Source organism: Cinclus cinclus, chromosome 6 (genome assembly GCF_963662255.1).
Source record: "Cinclus cinclus chromosome 6, bCinCin1.1, whole genome shotgun sequence".
NCBI classification, from domain to species: domain Eukaryota; kingdom Metazoa; phylum Chordata; class Aves; order Passeriformes; family Cinclidae; genus Cinclus; species Cinclus cinclus.
This window is the reverse complement of record NC_085051.1, coordinates 39372552-39386944: the sequence shown is the minus strand read 5'-3', so window position 1 is coordinate 39386944 and position 14393 is coordinate 39372552. Positions and strand designations below refer to the sequence as shown.

At 44.1% G+C, this 14393-nt stretch overlaps 2 protein-coding genes across 4 annotated transcripts in view; one reads left to right on the top strand and one right to left on the bottom strand.

Moving 5' to 3' along the window:
• LIN52 (lin-52 DREAM MuvB core complex component) overlaps window positions 1–3484 on the bottom strand; it is a 41323-nt gene extending 37839 nt beyond the window's left edge. For all 3 annotated transcript variants that reach the window (XR_009933302.1, XM_062495252.1, XM_062495254.1), the window contains exons 1-5: window positions 3458–3484; window positions 3301–3375; window positions 3079–3116; window positions 2546–2612; window positions 1449–1532 (exon numbers count right to left, since the gene is read on the bottom strand). Coding sequence is in view for 2 of the 3 variants with exons in the window: in XM_062495252.1 (XP_062351236.1) it covers window positions 1449–1532; window positions 2546–2612; window positions 3079–3116; window positions 3301–3375; window positions 3458–3476 (283 nt within the window). In the remaining variant the exon portion in view is untranslated. The remainder of the gene's footprint in view (window positions 1–1448; window positions 1533–2545; window positions 2613–3078; window positions 3117–3300; window positions 3376–3457) is intronic.
• Window positions 3485–3775: 291 nt separating this feature from the next.
• Window positions 3776–12781, top strand: ALDH6A1 (aldehyde dehydrogenase 6 family member A1). The gene is made up of 12 exons (XM_062494739.1): window positions 3776–3811; window positions 3994–4056; window positions 6150–6224; window positions 7605–7766; window positions 8320–8398; window positions 8925–9227; window positions 9927–10048; window positions 10295–10484; window positions 11152–11333; window positions 11744–11923; window positions 12112–12210; window positions 12677–12781. The coding sequence occupies exons 1-12, from the start codon at window positions 3776–3778 to the stop codon at window positions 12779–12781; spliced, it is 1596 nt and encodes a 531-aa protein (XP_062350723.1).
• Window positions 12782–14393: the final 1612 nt, after the last annotated feature.

Below are 14393 nucleotides of genomic sequence, written 5' to 3'. Positions count from 1 at the left end.
TTGTTCTCTCACTTAATTAAGTCCATAAGAGAAAAAAATAAAGACAGTATTAGCAAAAACAGTCCTGAGCAGCTTCTGTTCCATAACTAATTTTTGGTTCAAATTTTCCAAAAATAAATGTATATTATGACACACAAAGTATTCAGTGGATAAGGGTGTAAAGGAAAACTGCCTTTGGTGACAAGAAGTTACAAGGATGGAAACCCTACATAGAGCTTGAAAATTCAAGACTTAAATTATAACTGTTGAGCCTTACATATTTCAGTTTTCACTCACTTTGTCTTCTTTACGTATGCACTTGTTCTCAGTAAAAATAAATGGAAACACACGCAACAAACACTGCATGTGCAATAAGGAAACAAACACCTCCCTAGCTTTACTGCAACTCAGGCTCTGCTAAAGTCCATTTAGCAGAACAACACTGTCTGGTATCAGAGCCTACAACTTAACTGAGAAAGCCAATCATCAGCCAATCTTTGCACTTGACTCAGTTTTACACTGTTATACGTTAACTTCTATTCCACCAAATGCTTTACACAGTCTTAACAGGTCTTAGCACTAAAAGTAAAATAAACTTGTAGTATGTTAAAACAAGCTTAATGATTTGTTATGAAGAGTACACTAGGCCATCCTAGGTTTGCAGTCAGAAAGGCTCTAAAGGTTTATTACTAAGTTGTGTTACCCACTGAAAGGAAGGTGAAAGACTTGAAACTTTTAGTGCTTTGTGTAGCCCAAGAGGAATTTCAACTAAGATCTACGTTGGAGCATAGCTAAACAGAAAAAAAAAACAAAACAAATGTGTCAGTATGTATGAGTAGCATTAAAAATAACTCCACAATACTCTTGAAATTCTTCAAGCTGAATCAACCTGTTAACAAGAGTCCTAACAAGAGTCTAATGAAAGTAGCTCTTTCTTCAAAAAAACACAGTAAGAGTTGGCTGTTTGCAACTGGGATGAAGATCATATTTTATTACTCAATGACATCACTTCCCACCACAACGAAATGTAGAAAAAATAATAGCTACAGAAGCAGAAAACAGTATGAACAACAAAGTGATGGGAGAATCCTATACCCAAGTGCAAATTTCACTGTGGAGGCAATGCATGAAAGTTGAGAGAAGTACTGCCACAAGTATTCTGAGAAATACCTTCGGCATCTGAGTGGAAAATAAAGCGAAGTGACCTGATTTATGTAAGACAATGTTAACTCGGGAACAGAAGTCTCTGTGCCCCTGGGTAACACCAGACTGACATACGTGTTTTCCCTCATGCAGGTAGGCTGCAAGTTGGAGATGTATGCTCATTCTCTCATCCTGTTGCAGGAGATCACTAACCATCAAACACTTGCCAAATCTGCCAACACACTTTTCCAGCTACAAATGTACAAGAACATGCTTTAGTGGAAAGATTTGCAATGCAGTCAGTCACATCTGTGTTCAGCACTTACATTCATCCAGTCCCAGCTGATAAGCCAGGTTCTGCAGACCACGAACTTTTTCCATCAGGTTAGCGGTAGTGAGGCTCCCAAGTTCTTAAGAAGAGAGAAAAAGGTGAATTTTAACACTGTCTATAGTCCTCCAGTAGCAGTTCACCTGTTTAGCACTTCACAGAGCACTTTCAAGCCATATTTCTGTCAGGATCTGTTTCAGTGAACAGTGTACCTTTAAAATTCAAGCTGACTCCACTCCTAATTTTAATGTAAGGAGAAAGACAGCCATGACCCTAGTTCATGCTTGAATCTGCCACCATTGCAAAGAGTAATTTGACCCATACTTTGAAAGCTCCTCTAAGTTCACATTGCAACATGAAGAAGCGGTATAAAAGTATGCAAGAGAATGAACTTGTTTTACATTAATAATGTGAATCCAAGCATATTTCCTGGAGAAAGTCAGAGTTAATTCACCTCACTTTCATTTTGTAGCCGTGACATGTCACTGTGACAGGATCAGACATCACCATCTGCAATTCACAAGAGGCGGAGCATGCTAAAGGATGTCTACCACAAACTAACAGCTGTAACAAGAAGCAAGTGTACATGCTAGCTAATCCTTCTGTAACTGGTCCATACAGGCTCACCATTGCATTGGAGCTCCTGGATCTGTGAGGGAACACACACACAGAGCATCTCTGAACAAGTCAATCAACAAGATTAAGCTACTCACCAACTGACCAGCTGAGCCCCTCCAAAAAATCCATGCTACTTCTCAAAATGCAGGAGATGCTCACAATACTTATACATGATAAAAACGGCTAAGGGAGGTGACTGAAATATACAACAGTGCACACTGCTTGTTCTGAAAAATCAGCCTGCCATTGACATCTGGATGGGCTCTTGGAACTAACTGGTTTAATGAAAATGTCTATCAGAAGCGAGATAAAGAGACTTCTGAGTTGGAGATTCTGCAAGTATGTTGACTAGAGGTCTCAGGCCATAGGGCCACCACCAGAACATTTAAAGAACAAGTGTTTTAAGCTTCTTAAGTAAGCACTGAATTCCCACCTGCTTTAGCAACTTCAATTCCTGACCTCAATATTCATACTCACCTTTCAACATATCAATATCATCATTTTCTAACTCAGCCATCCACTTGGGAGGAGAACTTGTAATAGGCTGTTTTGAAAAAAATTAGAAGTTCATATTCAGAAAAGTTCATTTTTAGAATTATACAATGAAGTACAATCTGTACTGAAAACTAATTGACAGCAAAAATATGAGAGTATGCTCCACAGAACTACTTTTATGTTTAATCTTGCTTTTTCCTGGACATTTTCGAATTTTAAAGGGCATACTACCATCCACAAGCCAAAAATCAGTACGAAAAAGAGGGTCTTCTGAAGTTTAAAACCCTTCATTTATTCCAAAGTATAATTCTCATACACAGTAAACTGCATAAAGTATAAAAAAATAAACACATATATAAAAGATACAATAAAACCAAAACGTGTATTATAGCATATACTGGAGTTATCACTGAGATACGGTTCATAGAAGATGTAAAGCCCGCAAGAGATCCTGCAGATCTACCATGACACGGAAGAAGGAAACTCGAAAGGCAAAGAAAGCAGCGCTCACTCACGCTTTTGAAGGAGGCGGCGAACTCGGCAACCCCGGGCACTGGGAAGAGAAACCGGAGGTTGGCGGGGGACGAGCGCCTCTGCGGGCAGCACCGCCACCCCGCCCGGCCCCGGCGGGCCTAGCCCGGCCCGTGCAGCTGTCCCAAGGAGGCCCGGCCCCGGTCGGGCTCTCCCCACCCCACCCGGAGCTGTCACACTCGGCGCCGCGGGCCCGCCGGACTTACGCTGCTCGGGCCACAGGTCCGGGGAGGCGCGGTCCAGCTTCTCGAAGCTCAGCAGCGAGGCCTCCAGGTCGGCGCCTGCAACAGAGAGGGGGTGAGGGGAGTTCGGGCGGGGAGCGGCGCGGGTGATCGGCGGTGCCGCCCGGCCCTCCCGCCTCACCGTCCGCGGGAGCCGCCATGGCGCGCGCCTCACGTGACCGCCCGCGCCCTCACGGCCGAGCGGGAGAGGAAAACAAACCCCACCCCCGAGCCCCACGTGCCGCTCCCGCGGCCGCCGCGGGGCGGGGCCGGGCCGGGCCGTGACGCTCGGAGGGCGGCTCGGCTACCTCCGCCAATCCGCGGCCCGGTACGGGGGGCGGGGGGCGCGGGGGGCGTGGCCGGAGCGGCCGCCTGCGGCGATTGGTCGCAGGCCGCGCGGGGGCGGGGCCCGAGGCGGGGGGCGCCGTCGGGGGCCGCGGAGCAGCGACCCTCGGCCGGGATGGCGGCGGCGGCGGCGGCGCGCGGGGCGCTCAGGGTGAGGCGGCCGCCCTCGGCCCGTGGCGGCTCCCGCGGCTCGGGGGGCGCAGGGGGTCGCGGCTCACCCGTTCCCGGGACCCCGCGGGGGGGGGGTCGGTCCCAGGCGGGGAGCAGCCGAGGGGGATCGGGGGGAGGTGCTGCCTGACCCGCCCTGAGGTGGTCTGTGCTTCCCCCATCCAGCTGCCGCGGAGAGCCGGTGCCCCCTGGATCACCTCACTCGCCGCGCCCTTCTCTTCCTCGGTGGTGAGTGCCCGTCCGAGCCGGTGTGCGGGGGAGGGAGGGAGAGCCCCGGGAGCCGCCGCCGCTGCCCGCTGGACACTTCCTTCGGGTCTGCTGGGCTAAGGCCGTTCCCGCCGGCTCGCCTGGAACCCCGGTGGGTCCGGGTGGGTCCGGTGGAACAAACATCGGTGCTGCCCCTGTGCTTGACGGGAGAGACGGAGAAAAGCTCCGTGTCCGATTTGTCAGGCTCCGGAGCCGTGTGGTGGCCGCCCGTCACCCCGCGTTACTCCGGGTGGCTCTGGACTGGCCTCATGCATCTGTTTGCGACAGAGGGAGGATCTGGTTTCCTTCGGACAGTATCGAACAGCTTTAGTTGTTGTACTGCCTTTTTTCGTTCACTGTCCATGGCTGTACACTCTCCGAACTCCAAACCAGGATCCCAGGCTAATCTGCTATACTATCGTCCGTGTTTCCACAGCAGGTGCATTCTCTACGTTAAAAAAAGTGGCAATCTTATGGAGAAAGTGCAATTAATTTTAAATCATAATTTCCCGGCTTGCTTAAAATATTTTTGTTGTGCGTTCAATTCTTGAGATACCCTTTTTAAATAATTTGAAAAAACACGAACTCCATTGCACTAAAGTCTGTGTGGGTCATAAAGCACTGGAGCTTGTAGCTCCATTGCAGAGACGTGGCACTGAGGCTAATGGAATTATTGATAGCCATAGGAGTTTGTCATTCTTCAGACCAGCACTACACCAACAGCTTTTTTGACAGTCAGGAAACTCAGTCAAGGGACTCAGATTTCCTGCGCTTCCTTCCAGGTTCTAGAGGAGATTGTGTTTTTGTAGGCACAGACTTCTGTTTCTCTTCCCCTAGTAGCGTGATTCCAGCTACACAATCATCTGCAACTTTTTCATTTTTATTCTCTCCTAGTGTTGCTTTCCAAATCATTTGGTCTTGCTTGTCCGTTAACAGACTTATTTTACACTTCTGATACTAGCTCCCTCATGTCCAAACTTTCTCAGTTTGTTCCAACTAACACTGCTGCTCTTTTTGTTATTCATTTTCATCCTCTTTTCACTGTCATTACTTGTCAACCCAATACCATTTATGTTCCTCATTCTTCCCCCGATCTCTTTCTCTTCATTACACTTTGGACAGTGTCCAAGTCCTCATCTCCCTTTCATAATTCCACATCATAATTTCTTCAGTTTTCTGATACATTTGGGTTTGTATACCAGTTCTGTTGATCTGTCCCATATCTGTTATTCATACAGAAGGTCCCTTTCCCTTTTCTCTTTCCTGTTCTCCCTAAGTCATGGATTTGTGTCATGACTGACTTGTTCTTGCTTTCTCCTAGTTCTCTCCTTACCTCCCAATGTCAATTCCTCTTTTCTAGTTTCTTAATTTATACAGTCACAATTTGTTTTCCTGCATGGTATGCTTTTGTTACCTATCTAATGCTAACTACAGCTTTTACCTCTGCTTTCTGTTCTGTTCAATGTTTGCCTGAACTCCTCATTACAAACTTTCCTTGTCCCTCCTCTTTATCTGAGTGGGAAAGTTCTGGTTTTTGTGCTCCAAAGCCAGGACAGTCCACAGATGCAGGTTCCTTGCTGGTAGCTGCAAGACCAAGTGGGGGTAGGGAAAGTCCAATTTTCTGCTTGAAGCTATGAACTGGAAAGATGAACCTGCTTAGTGGCTTAATGGGAAGGAGGCACGTGGGACAGTGGTAGAGTCTGCACTGGGTTCACGGAATTCCCATGAGTGAATTATTAACTGTTTCTTCTGAACAGTTCACACGTAAATTCACAATTTATGAGTTGCAGTTTTTCAGGTTTTGATTAAATAGATTGAAATAATTCTGAACATAAGCAGAGCAATGTATTTTTTTCTATAACTGCTCTTAGAAAGAATTTTGGCCATTTTGGTGAAAAGTGAGAGATAAATGGGGCAGAGAGCAGTTAGCTGGGTCTTGCTGTGAAGACTGGACCTAGACTCTCTAATGCTTCACGTAGCAGTAAATGATGAAGGCTTGCATGTAAAGTGGCACACTGGTATTTAGGCACATTGAGACAAAAGTAACTCACTGTCCAGTGTTTCGACCTCCACAGCCGACAACCAAGCTCTTCATTGATGGGAAGTTTATTGAGTCCAAAACTACTGAATGGATTGATATCCACAACCCGGTAAGTGAAATGGTCTCATCTTACATAAACTGTGAAACAAAGGTCTGTGCTTCTTTCTGGGATGTGGCAGAAGAAAAACATACATATATTTCTTGAGAAAGGTTTTATACTTCGAGTTAAGGTAGACTACAGCTTCTCAGTAGTCTCTTCTCTTTTCCTTTTCACATCAGATGTCAGTCTCAGAAAAGTTACTATCTCCTTTACCTCCCTCACATAGTAAGCCCCTGATCTCCAGAAAGGAAGCTTAAATTCTGGTTATATGTTTTTTGTTTTTTTTTTTTTCTCATAGAAAGGCTCTTTGAGGAGTATGTCAAATTTCTGAAGGGTGTCCTTCACCCTGTGTATGAAATCAACTGGGTGCGATTTGATGCTAACTGAATGTGAAGTCCTGATAGAGACTGATATTACTCTCAGAGTAAAAAGATGACAAATCCTGACAGCTGAAGCTCCTCTCCTTTCAGAGAGCTTCTATCTGTGACCCACAATGATCACAGAGAACTTAGAAGTTGGATGCTATGCAGTGCAAGATAGATAAGTAGCACTTACATTGTCTACATACTCCACCAATGACAAATGGAAATGAGGTTGCACTCAGAATTCTGACCCTCCTGCCCTTCCTAGTAAGCATTTAAACAGAAGTTTCTAAATCTTCTCTGTAAAGCTCTATTTTCATTTGCTTTGTGGAAATGATCAGAGCTGCAAGCCATGTTCATGAAGCTCAGTTGGTCTCTATGTAGCAACTGGTGTTCTTGTTTAATTTCCTTCCTCTTGTTTTGAGTAGTTTCTCTCTTAGTGATATATCTGAAATTTTTGTCATGTCAAAGCAGATTTAATTTTTAAGAGAACTTTAGAAGGAGGTTAAACTGGCAACAAGCTTGAAGTTAAAATACTGTAGAACTAAGGTTGCATATAAGTATAGTACTTTGGCCTAGGGGTATAAGGTAAGCTAACATCAGCGGCAATTGCACAGTCATGTACTGCTTTTCCCAAAGGAATATTGCCTCATTTAATGTGCAAGAGGGACAGCCAGATGAACCATGGATGGAGAGGGAAAAGACCACAGCCCACATAAACTTTTGCCTTATATTGTCTAGAAATTTCAAGATAGACAAGTCACTTCAACTCCAGTTTGGGAATCATTTGCAGTTTTCTGAGTGCCTAATTTGAGATATTTGGAGTTTTAAGATTTCAGAACTTCTCCAGTTGTAGCCCAGGTCTTCTGTGTGCAATCAAGGAAGGCATCTCCTTTGTGCTCTGCCCTCAGAAGTACAAGTCCTTTTAGAACAAGAATATTAGGTGTGTGCTGTGAAAGGACTCTTGAATGGTTGTGGGGACAGATGGGAAAAGTTGCGTTTTGATGCAATTTGTTTTCTCTTTCAGGCCACAAATGAGGTGGTTGGCCGTGTACCGAAAGCTACAGCCAGTGAGATGGAGGCAGCTGTGGCTTCTTGCAAAAAGGCTTTTTGGAACTGGTCGGAAACATCTGTTTTGAGTCGCCAGCAAATCTTCCTGCGTTATCAACAGCTCATCAAAGACAATCTGGTGAGACACCATGGCTGTGGATATGGCTGAATGCATTGCAGCTGATTTTAGGAATTAAATTGAGAGACTCAAGGTTTACAGAGTTCTTGATGAGGTGTTGCCCTGATCGAGCCAACTGAGACACTGCAGAGAGGTGCAGAAAAACACTTCCCATCAAATGCTAACAGAGAGGGAGCTATATTATTCTGAATTTGTCCCTTTACAAAGAGATCACAGAAGGAACTTTGAGCCTTGATGGAATATATGCCAGTTGATGAAAACAAGTATGTTACTGTGTTTTTGAGTTTCCCTGATTGGTTTTTTGGTGTGTACGTGATGTCATACCTGAAAGCATTAGAATACAAAGCCATCCTAGGATGATCTTTTCTAAAATGTCACCTATGTGGGTTATTGGCTTCTTGTCTGCAAGGAGCAAATCAGTCAGTGTAGTTTTTTCTGGGTTCTGCTCAGTCTATTCATTGTCATATTCTCTGTTAATTCTGTCCTATCCTTGCACTCTGTTTCATGGGTGGGCACTTTTCTAACATTCATAAACTGTGTTTTCTGTTTCCAGAAAGAAATTTCCAAACTCATCACCTTTGAGCAAGGGAAGACCCTGGCTGATGCTGAGGGAGATGTTTTCCGAGGCCTCCGTAAGATGCTGGCTCCTTCTGTTAAAAAAGAGGGCTTGAGAACCCACAGGGAGGGATGAGGTCCCCTGAGCAACTGATGGCTCTGTACATGTTGCTCCCTTTGTAGCCTCCAACTCAAAGAAAAGTGTCAATTGTAACTCTAAGCTGAAGAGTTTTCTTAAACAGAGTATTTTTAATCACTTACAAGTTGTTAGAGCTTTTATTAGGAGTGACTACAAATTACTAAAAAGGGATAAAAACTTCTCACCTGTGCTCAGATATCTAAGGTTGAGTCCCAGGTACTCAATTTTGTACTGGGGCTGTTGTGTCTGTGCTCCTGTCACAATGATGTGTAGTGTAGGCAAGAGAGAATCCATTCATAATTTGTTCACAATGCTTGGCAGAGAGATTTTCTGGAGCACAATGAGTTTTAAGTTGTGGGAGGAGTGTCTGGAAGGAAGAGGTGGGTCAAGGCAATAGTGGAAAGGGAATCTGGGGACTAATTGTTAACAGCTCATCCAGCAGCGTATTGCCCTTTCTGCCGCAGAGGTGGTTGAACATGCTTGCAGTGTGACATCCCTCATCCTTGGAGAGACCATGCCCTCCATCACCAAAGACATGGACACTTACACCTACCGCCTGCCTCTGGGTGTGTGTGCTGGAATTGCACCATTCAACTTCCCAGCCATGATTCCTCTTTGGATGTTCCCCATGGCCATGGTTTGTGGAAACACTTTCTTGATGAAACCATCTGAGCGTGTACCAGGAGCACTAATGTTCCTTGCTAAGCTGTTTCAGGATGCTGGTGCCCCTGATGGGACTCTGAATATTATCCATGGACAACATGAAGGTAATAATAATAACAACCCTTCCTGGGAGATGAGGATTGTATGTGTTGTGTTGTGTGCTCAGTGTGAGGTACCAGCTGGAGAGTCTGAGACTGCTGCTGTTAGATAGGTTTGGGCAGGTGCTTCAGCTGTTCTGATGAAGCTGAAAGGTGAGTGGGAGATTCTCTGTCACCTCGCACCAGATCTTTCAGGAGATATGGTGAACAAAATTTTGGGGATTTGGGTCAGAGTTCCCAAGGCATGTAAGTGCTCAAATTCTATTTAGCAACCTAAACTGCAACTGAAATGAGTAGATAAATCATCTTGGTTTCACAAGGAAGCCTGAACAAGAATTAAATGCCTCACCTACTATACAGTGGATGCCAGTATCCTGGCTCCTAACATGCTATTTTTTTATAGCACAGGAGTAGCTTCAGGATACGATGATACAAATAGGGAACAGTGACTTCACTTTGGCATTGCTCAGACACCCTGGGAGGTGCCCAAAGTGTGAAGAGATGTAAGAGAGCCAGGAGTATGAAGAAAGGATAGGAGTAAGTGTGCTAAGAAGTGAGTGAAAAATTGCACAGACAGGATTTCAGGGAGCTCAGATGTAGGAAACAGAGGTAAGAAGAAAGATACATAGATTTGGCGCTATGGGGATGGGAACGGAGGGAAGCATTTGTGCCCCACAGTTATAATGTGTTATTTCCTATTTGAAGCTGTGAATTTCATTTGTGACCACCCGGATATCAGAGCAATCAGCTTTGTGGGATCTAATCAGGCTGGCGAGTACATCTATGAGAGAGGATCCCGGAATGGCAAGAGAGTCCAGGCCAACATGGTAATGTCTCTGAACGGAGCACACTTCAGCACATAGGCTACCTCTGTCGCCTGTGAATGTTAAGAGAGACCACACCACTCAGCAGCAGAAGCTGACTTAGCTGCTGATAGCTGAGTGATAAGGCTGCTCTCTTGCCAGCCTGTTGCTAGCAGAATCATAGCTACTATAAGAAGTCATTGCCAGAGGGCTAGAGAAGTAGCAGTCTGGGGTGCTTAATAATGGGAGACTGTGTGTGTTGTTTTTCAGGGAGCCAAGAACCATGGTGTGGTGATGCCTGATGCCAATAAAGAGAACACCTTGAACCAGCTGGTTGGAGCTGCTTTTGGAGCAGCTGGCCAACGCTGCATGGCCCTGTCTACAGCAATTCTAGTAGGAGAAGCTCAGAAATGGCTGCCAGAACTTGTGGACAGAGCCAAAAATCTACGAGTTAATGCAGGTACAGACTGAGATAATTTTTACAAGGTACTTCACTTCTGTACAACCATAGCTTTTTAGGTCAGCTTATCTGCCATACCGTGTTGTGACCCTTGGGGCTATTGGCACCACAGGTTTGATGTGTAGGGGTAGGAGCTAGCAGATTGTCTGGACTGGGAAACTCAGCCCTACTTGGAGGTGGGAATATGTTTTCAGCTTACTGGTGATGCAATTGTTTACAGGATCAGTCTTGTTTTAACTGGAGATTTGAGGTTAAATCCTATATTTAACTCATATCTGCCATTCATATAGCAACCTCATTTCAAGAGCCTTCCAATTTGTAGTAAGCATACAATGAAAGAAGAGAAATGGAAGCAAGCACTTTGGAAAAGCTAGATTGTTATTAATTCTAGGGTAATTATATTTTGCTTATACTCAATGAAGTGCTGCAAAGGGGAAAAGTTTCCTTCCCGAGAAGAATCTGTTACTGAATTTTGGTTTCTGGTGATTCTTTGTTGATTATGAGAGCTGCAGGCTATTGCTTCTGTTCCTCAATGTCTCAAATCTTTGTTCTGTGTCTTGGAAACATCAGGATTTTCAGATTTTTACTGCCAGTGTAATTATCTCCCAGATGCCTAGGAAAAGGAAGTTGTCAGAGTTAAAAACTTGGTGTCTCTACTTCTTCACAGGTGACCAGCCTGGAGCAGATCTTGGGCCTCTAATCAGTCCCCAGGCTAAGGAACGGGTTTGCAGTCTGATTGAGAAAGGAGTAAAAGAAGGTGCCAGCCTTCTCCTGGATGGACGTAATGTCAAAGTGAAGGGTTACGAAAATGGCAATTTTGTTGGACCAACAATCCTTGCTAAAGTCAAGGTAAGATGACCAAAACCAGTGCTTGTAAGTGTATATTGCAGGGTCAGCTGAAAAATGGGTTAGCCAAATCAGTCAGTAATCAATGATTCAATGATCGCCAGGTAGAAAGGCCATAAATGGCTCAGCCTTCTCTTGCACAGTGTCAATGAAGTACTCATTGTAATGCAGGCAGAAAGCACTCTGGAGATGAAAAGTGATGCCTTCTTTAGTGTACTAGATAGAGGACAGGGCACGGGAGATGATGGAGAGGTAAGGAGGGCTGAAGGATGGCCTGTGGCAATGCAGTATGATCAGTAGTCCTAGGAATATCGTGAGTACTAACAGCATGTGTGTTTCTTATATCCTATTTACTACAATATTTTTATTATATCCTTTATACAAGTTGCTTTTTCTGCTCTTTGTCTTGGCAGCCAAACATGACTTGCTACAAGGAGGAAATCTTTGGGCCTGTCCTAGTGGTGCTGGAAGCAGACACTTTGGATGATGCCATTGAGATGGTGAACAATAACCCCTATGGGAATGGAACTGCAATCTTCACCACCAATGGAGCCACAGCTCGGAAGTATTCTCACTTAGTAGATGTGGGGCAGGTATGTTCCAGCTAGGATTGTTGCTTTTAGCCCTCACCATTTACAGTGGGTAACCAGCTGTAATCACTGCCCTCTCAGCCAGCAGTACCCAACCTCAGATATAAGGAAATAAAATGCAGAAGCCTTTGGAAAGTGCTCTGCAATCTGCTACTTCTCATGACTAATATGGCAGCTTTGCTTTGGTGTAGGTGGGTGTCAACGTTCCAATCCCAGTGCCTCTGCCCATGTTCTCTTTCACTGGCTCTCGTGCTTCTTTCAGAGGGGACACCAATTTCTATGGCAAACAGGTAACTTTCTGATTCAGAGTACTCTATTGGGTTGAATTGTGATAAATCTTGTTATAAATGGCAGTGGAGAGATGGTCATCAGACCTCATTAGTGAGGAGACTTCGAAGCCTTTTCAACCGGAAACTGAAAACCAGCCAGTGATCACAGCACCATAATGCATGTTACAATCATAGATAGCCCATTCCTCTTTCTTTTTCCCTCAAATAGAAAAATGCAAGTTGTTTTAGGAGATTTGAGAAGGCAGCAATAACTAGCAAGCTTTCTCACACAATCAGAATCTTTGTAAAACTGGTAAAAAAACCAGGTTGACAAGAATTGTTTCCACAGAAGAAAACTCAATCCCATTTAGATAAAGCAAAAACTATTTGATACTTCACTACTACTACTACTCACTGCTCCACTAGTGTAGACCTGAGGAATTCATAAGGCCAAATACCTGATCTGTGGATCTCTCCTTCCCTCCAGGGAGTGCAGTTCTATACACAGCTGAAAACTATAATTTCGCAATGGAAAGAGGAAGATGCCACCGTTGCCAAACCTGCTGTGGTAATGCCAACTATGGGAAACTAAACCAGCCTTTGCAGATGCTGTTCCTGGTGCCCTTCTGGGCTGCATTTTCCAGCTTTGTCCTGACTACCACCCTTTACTTGGGAATGAATAGAAAGCTCCTTTGTGTCAAGGATCTGTTACTATGCAGATTTGGAGCGCTCATGTGACTCACGGTCTGGATTTTCTGTTGCAGTCAGTGTTTTTTTGGTTAGCTGAGCTAATTTTTTCCCTACAACCTATCAAAGACTAAACAACCTTATCTAACTGAAAGGGCAGCCACTGAGACTGGTCTTAATTTGTGTTTCTTTTCAGACCTCGTGAACTTGAACATTACTCTGTTTTTCTCTTCAGTGTCTTTAGCCTTAGTGACTCACTCCTGGCTACATCTTGTAGCAGGTTTATTTACCTCCTTATCTTGCATATTAAGATTCTGAGTTCACCTTACTCCAAGATGAGTACTCATTTTGAGTGACATAACTGGGACATCTTGGGTGTCTCATAGAAGTGACTTTACATACGATGAAGACAACAAGTTGTCAGCCTTTCACCTGTCAAGTAGTTTCCAAAACATTGGGAAATAGCTTTGTACGGATTTTTCAGGAAGGCATATTTGATTTCTTGTCTGAGGATGAAAGAAATTTCTGTTTGGTACAGTGACCTTCACTGTGCCTCTGACAGCTTGAAAACTTCTGTTCCTGTTCTGTCTGGGGCTTGTATGCTCAAGCTTGCCAGCGATTCCATTATACCTAAAAATTGTTTGGTGCCTTTTCACTGTGCTAATGGATACAAGCCTACACATGTTATGTTATGTTGTGTCCGTAGCATAATGAAACTGCAGAAGCAGAAACATAACCATGTATATGTATCTTTGTGTCACAGCATCATGTGCATCTGAATAAAATGGAGTGTAAGTAGAGAGGTCAGTAGGAAGAAAGAACACATTTTTAATCACAAAGCAGTCAGGCCTTGTCTGTTGGTTTCCTGTCCTGATTGTAGCTGTGTTTCTTGTGTTGGTTGATTGACTCCTTGGCACATTTGGTCAAACACAGTCATGTACTCTTGGGACTGCAAGTTCCTATTGCTAGGGAAGAGTAAAGCTTGATATATACAATATGGTTTTAAGAGTCTGCATTTGAAGCTGGAGAACCTATATTTTTATTTCTGGTTCCTGAAAGATTATGCAGATATGAAGGATCTGCAGGGATCTTACTCAAACACCCATGGAAAATAATACACTTCTAATGATTTTAACCATTATTTGTTTTAATTAAACAATCTGAATGTGAACACTTTGTATCCTGCCTTCTGGTAAAGATGCCTTGTAACTGACAGCTCTGTATTAGTGCAATTGCTGTGCGTTCACTAATGTTTGTATCTTGTTTTTTTTCCTCTGCTATACACTAGAGGGAAATTCTCACCTTGCAATTTGATTACAAATTAAAAACATGCTAATATATTTCTGCACACTGTGACTGTTCCTTTGTAAGACCTTATATAGGTGTGATGTTGATTTTATTCCCCTCTTCACAGGAGATGGTCTGCAACTCCTGTAACCCATGTATACATCTTCCTTTTACAGCATTTCAGGGAGCTCTGTACCAGTTTTCTCGTGCAGCATTTCAAGGAATGCCTT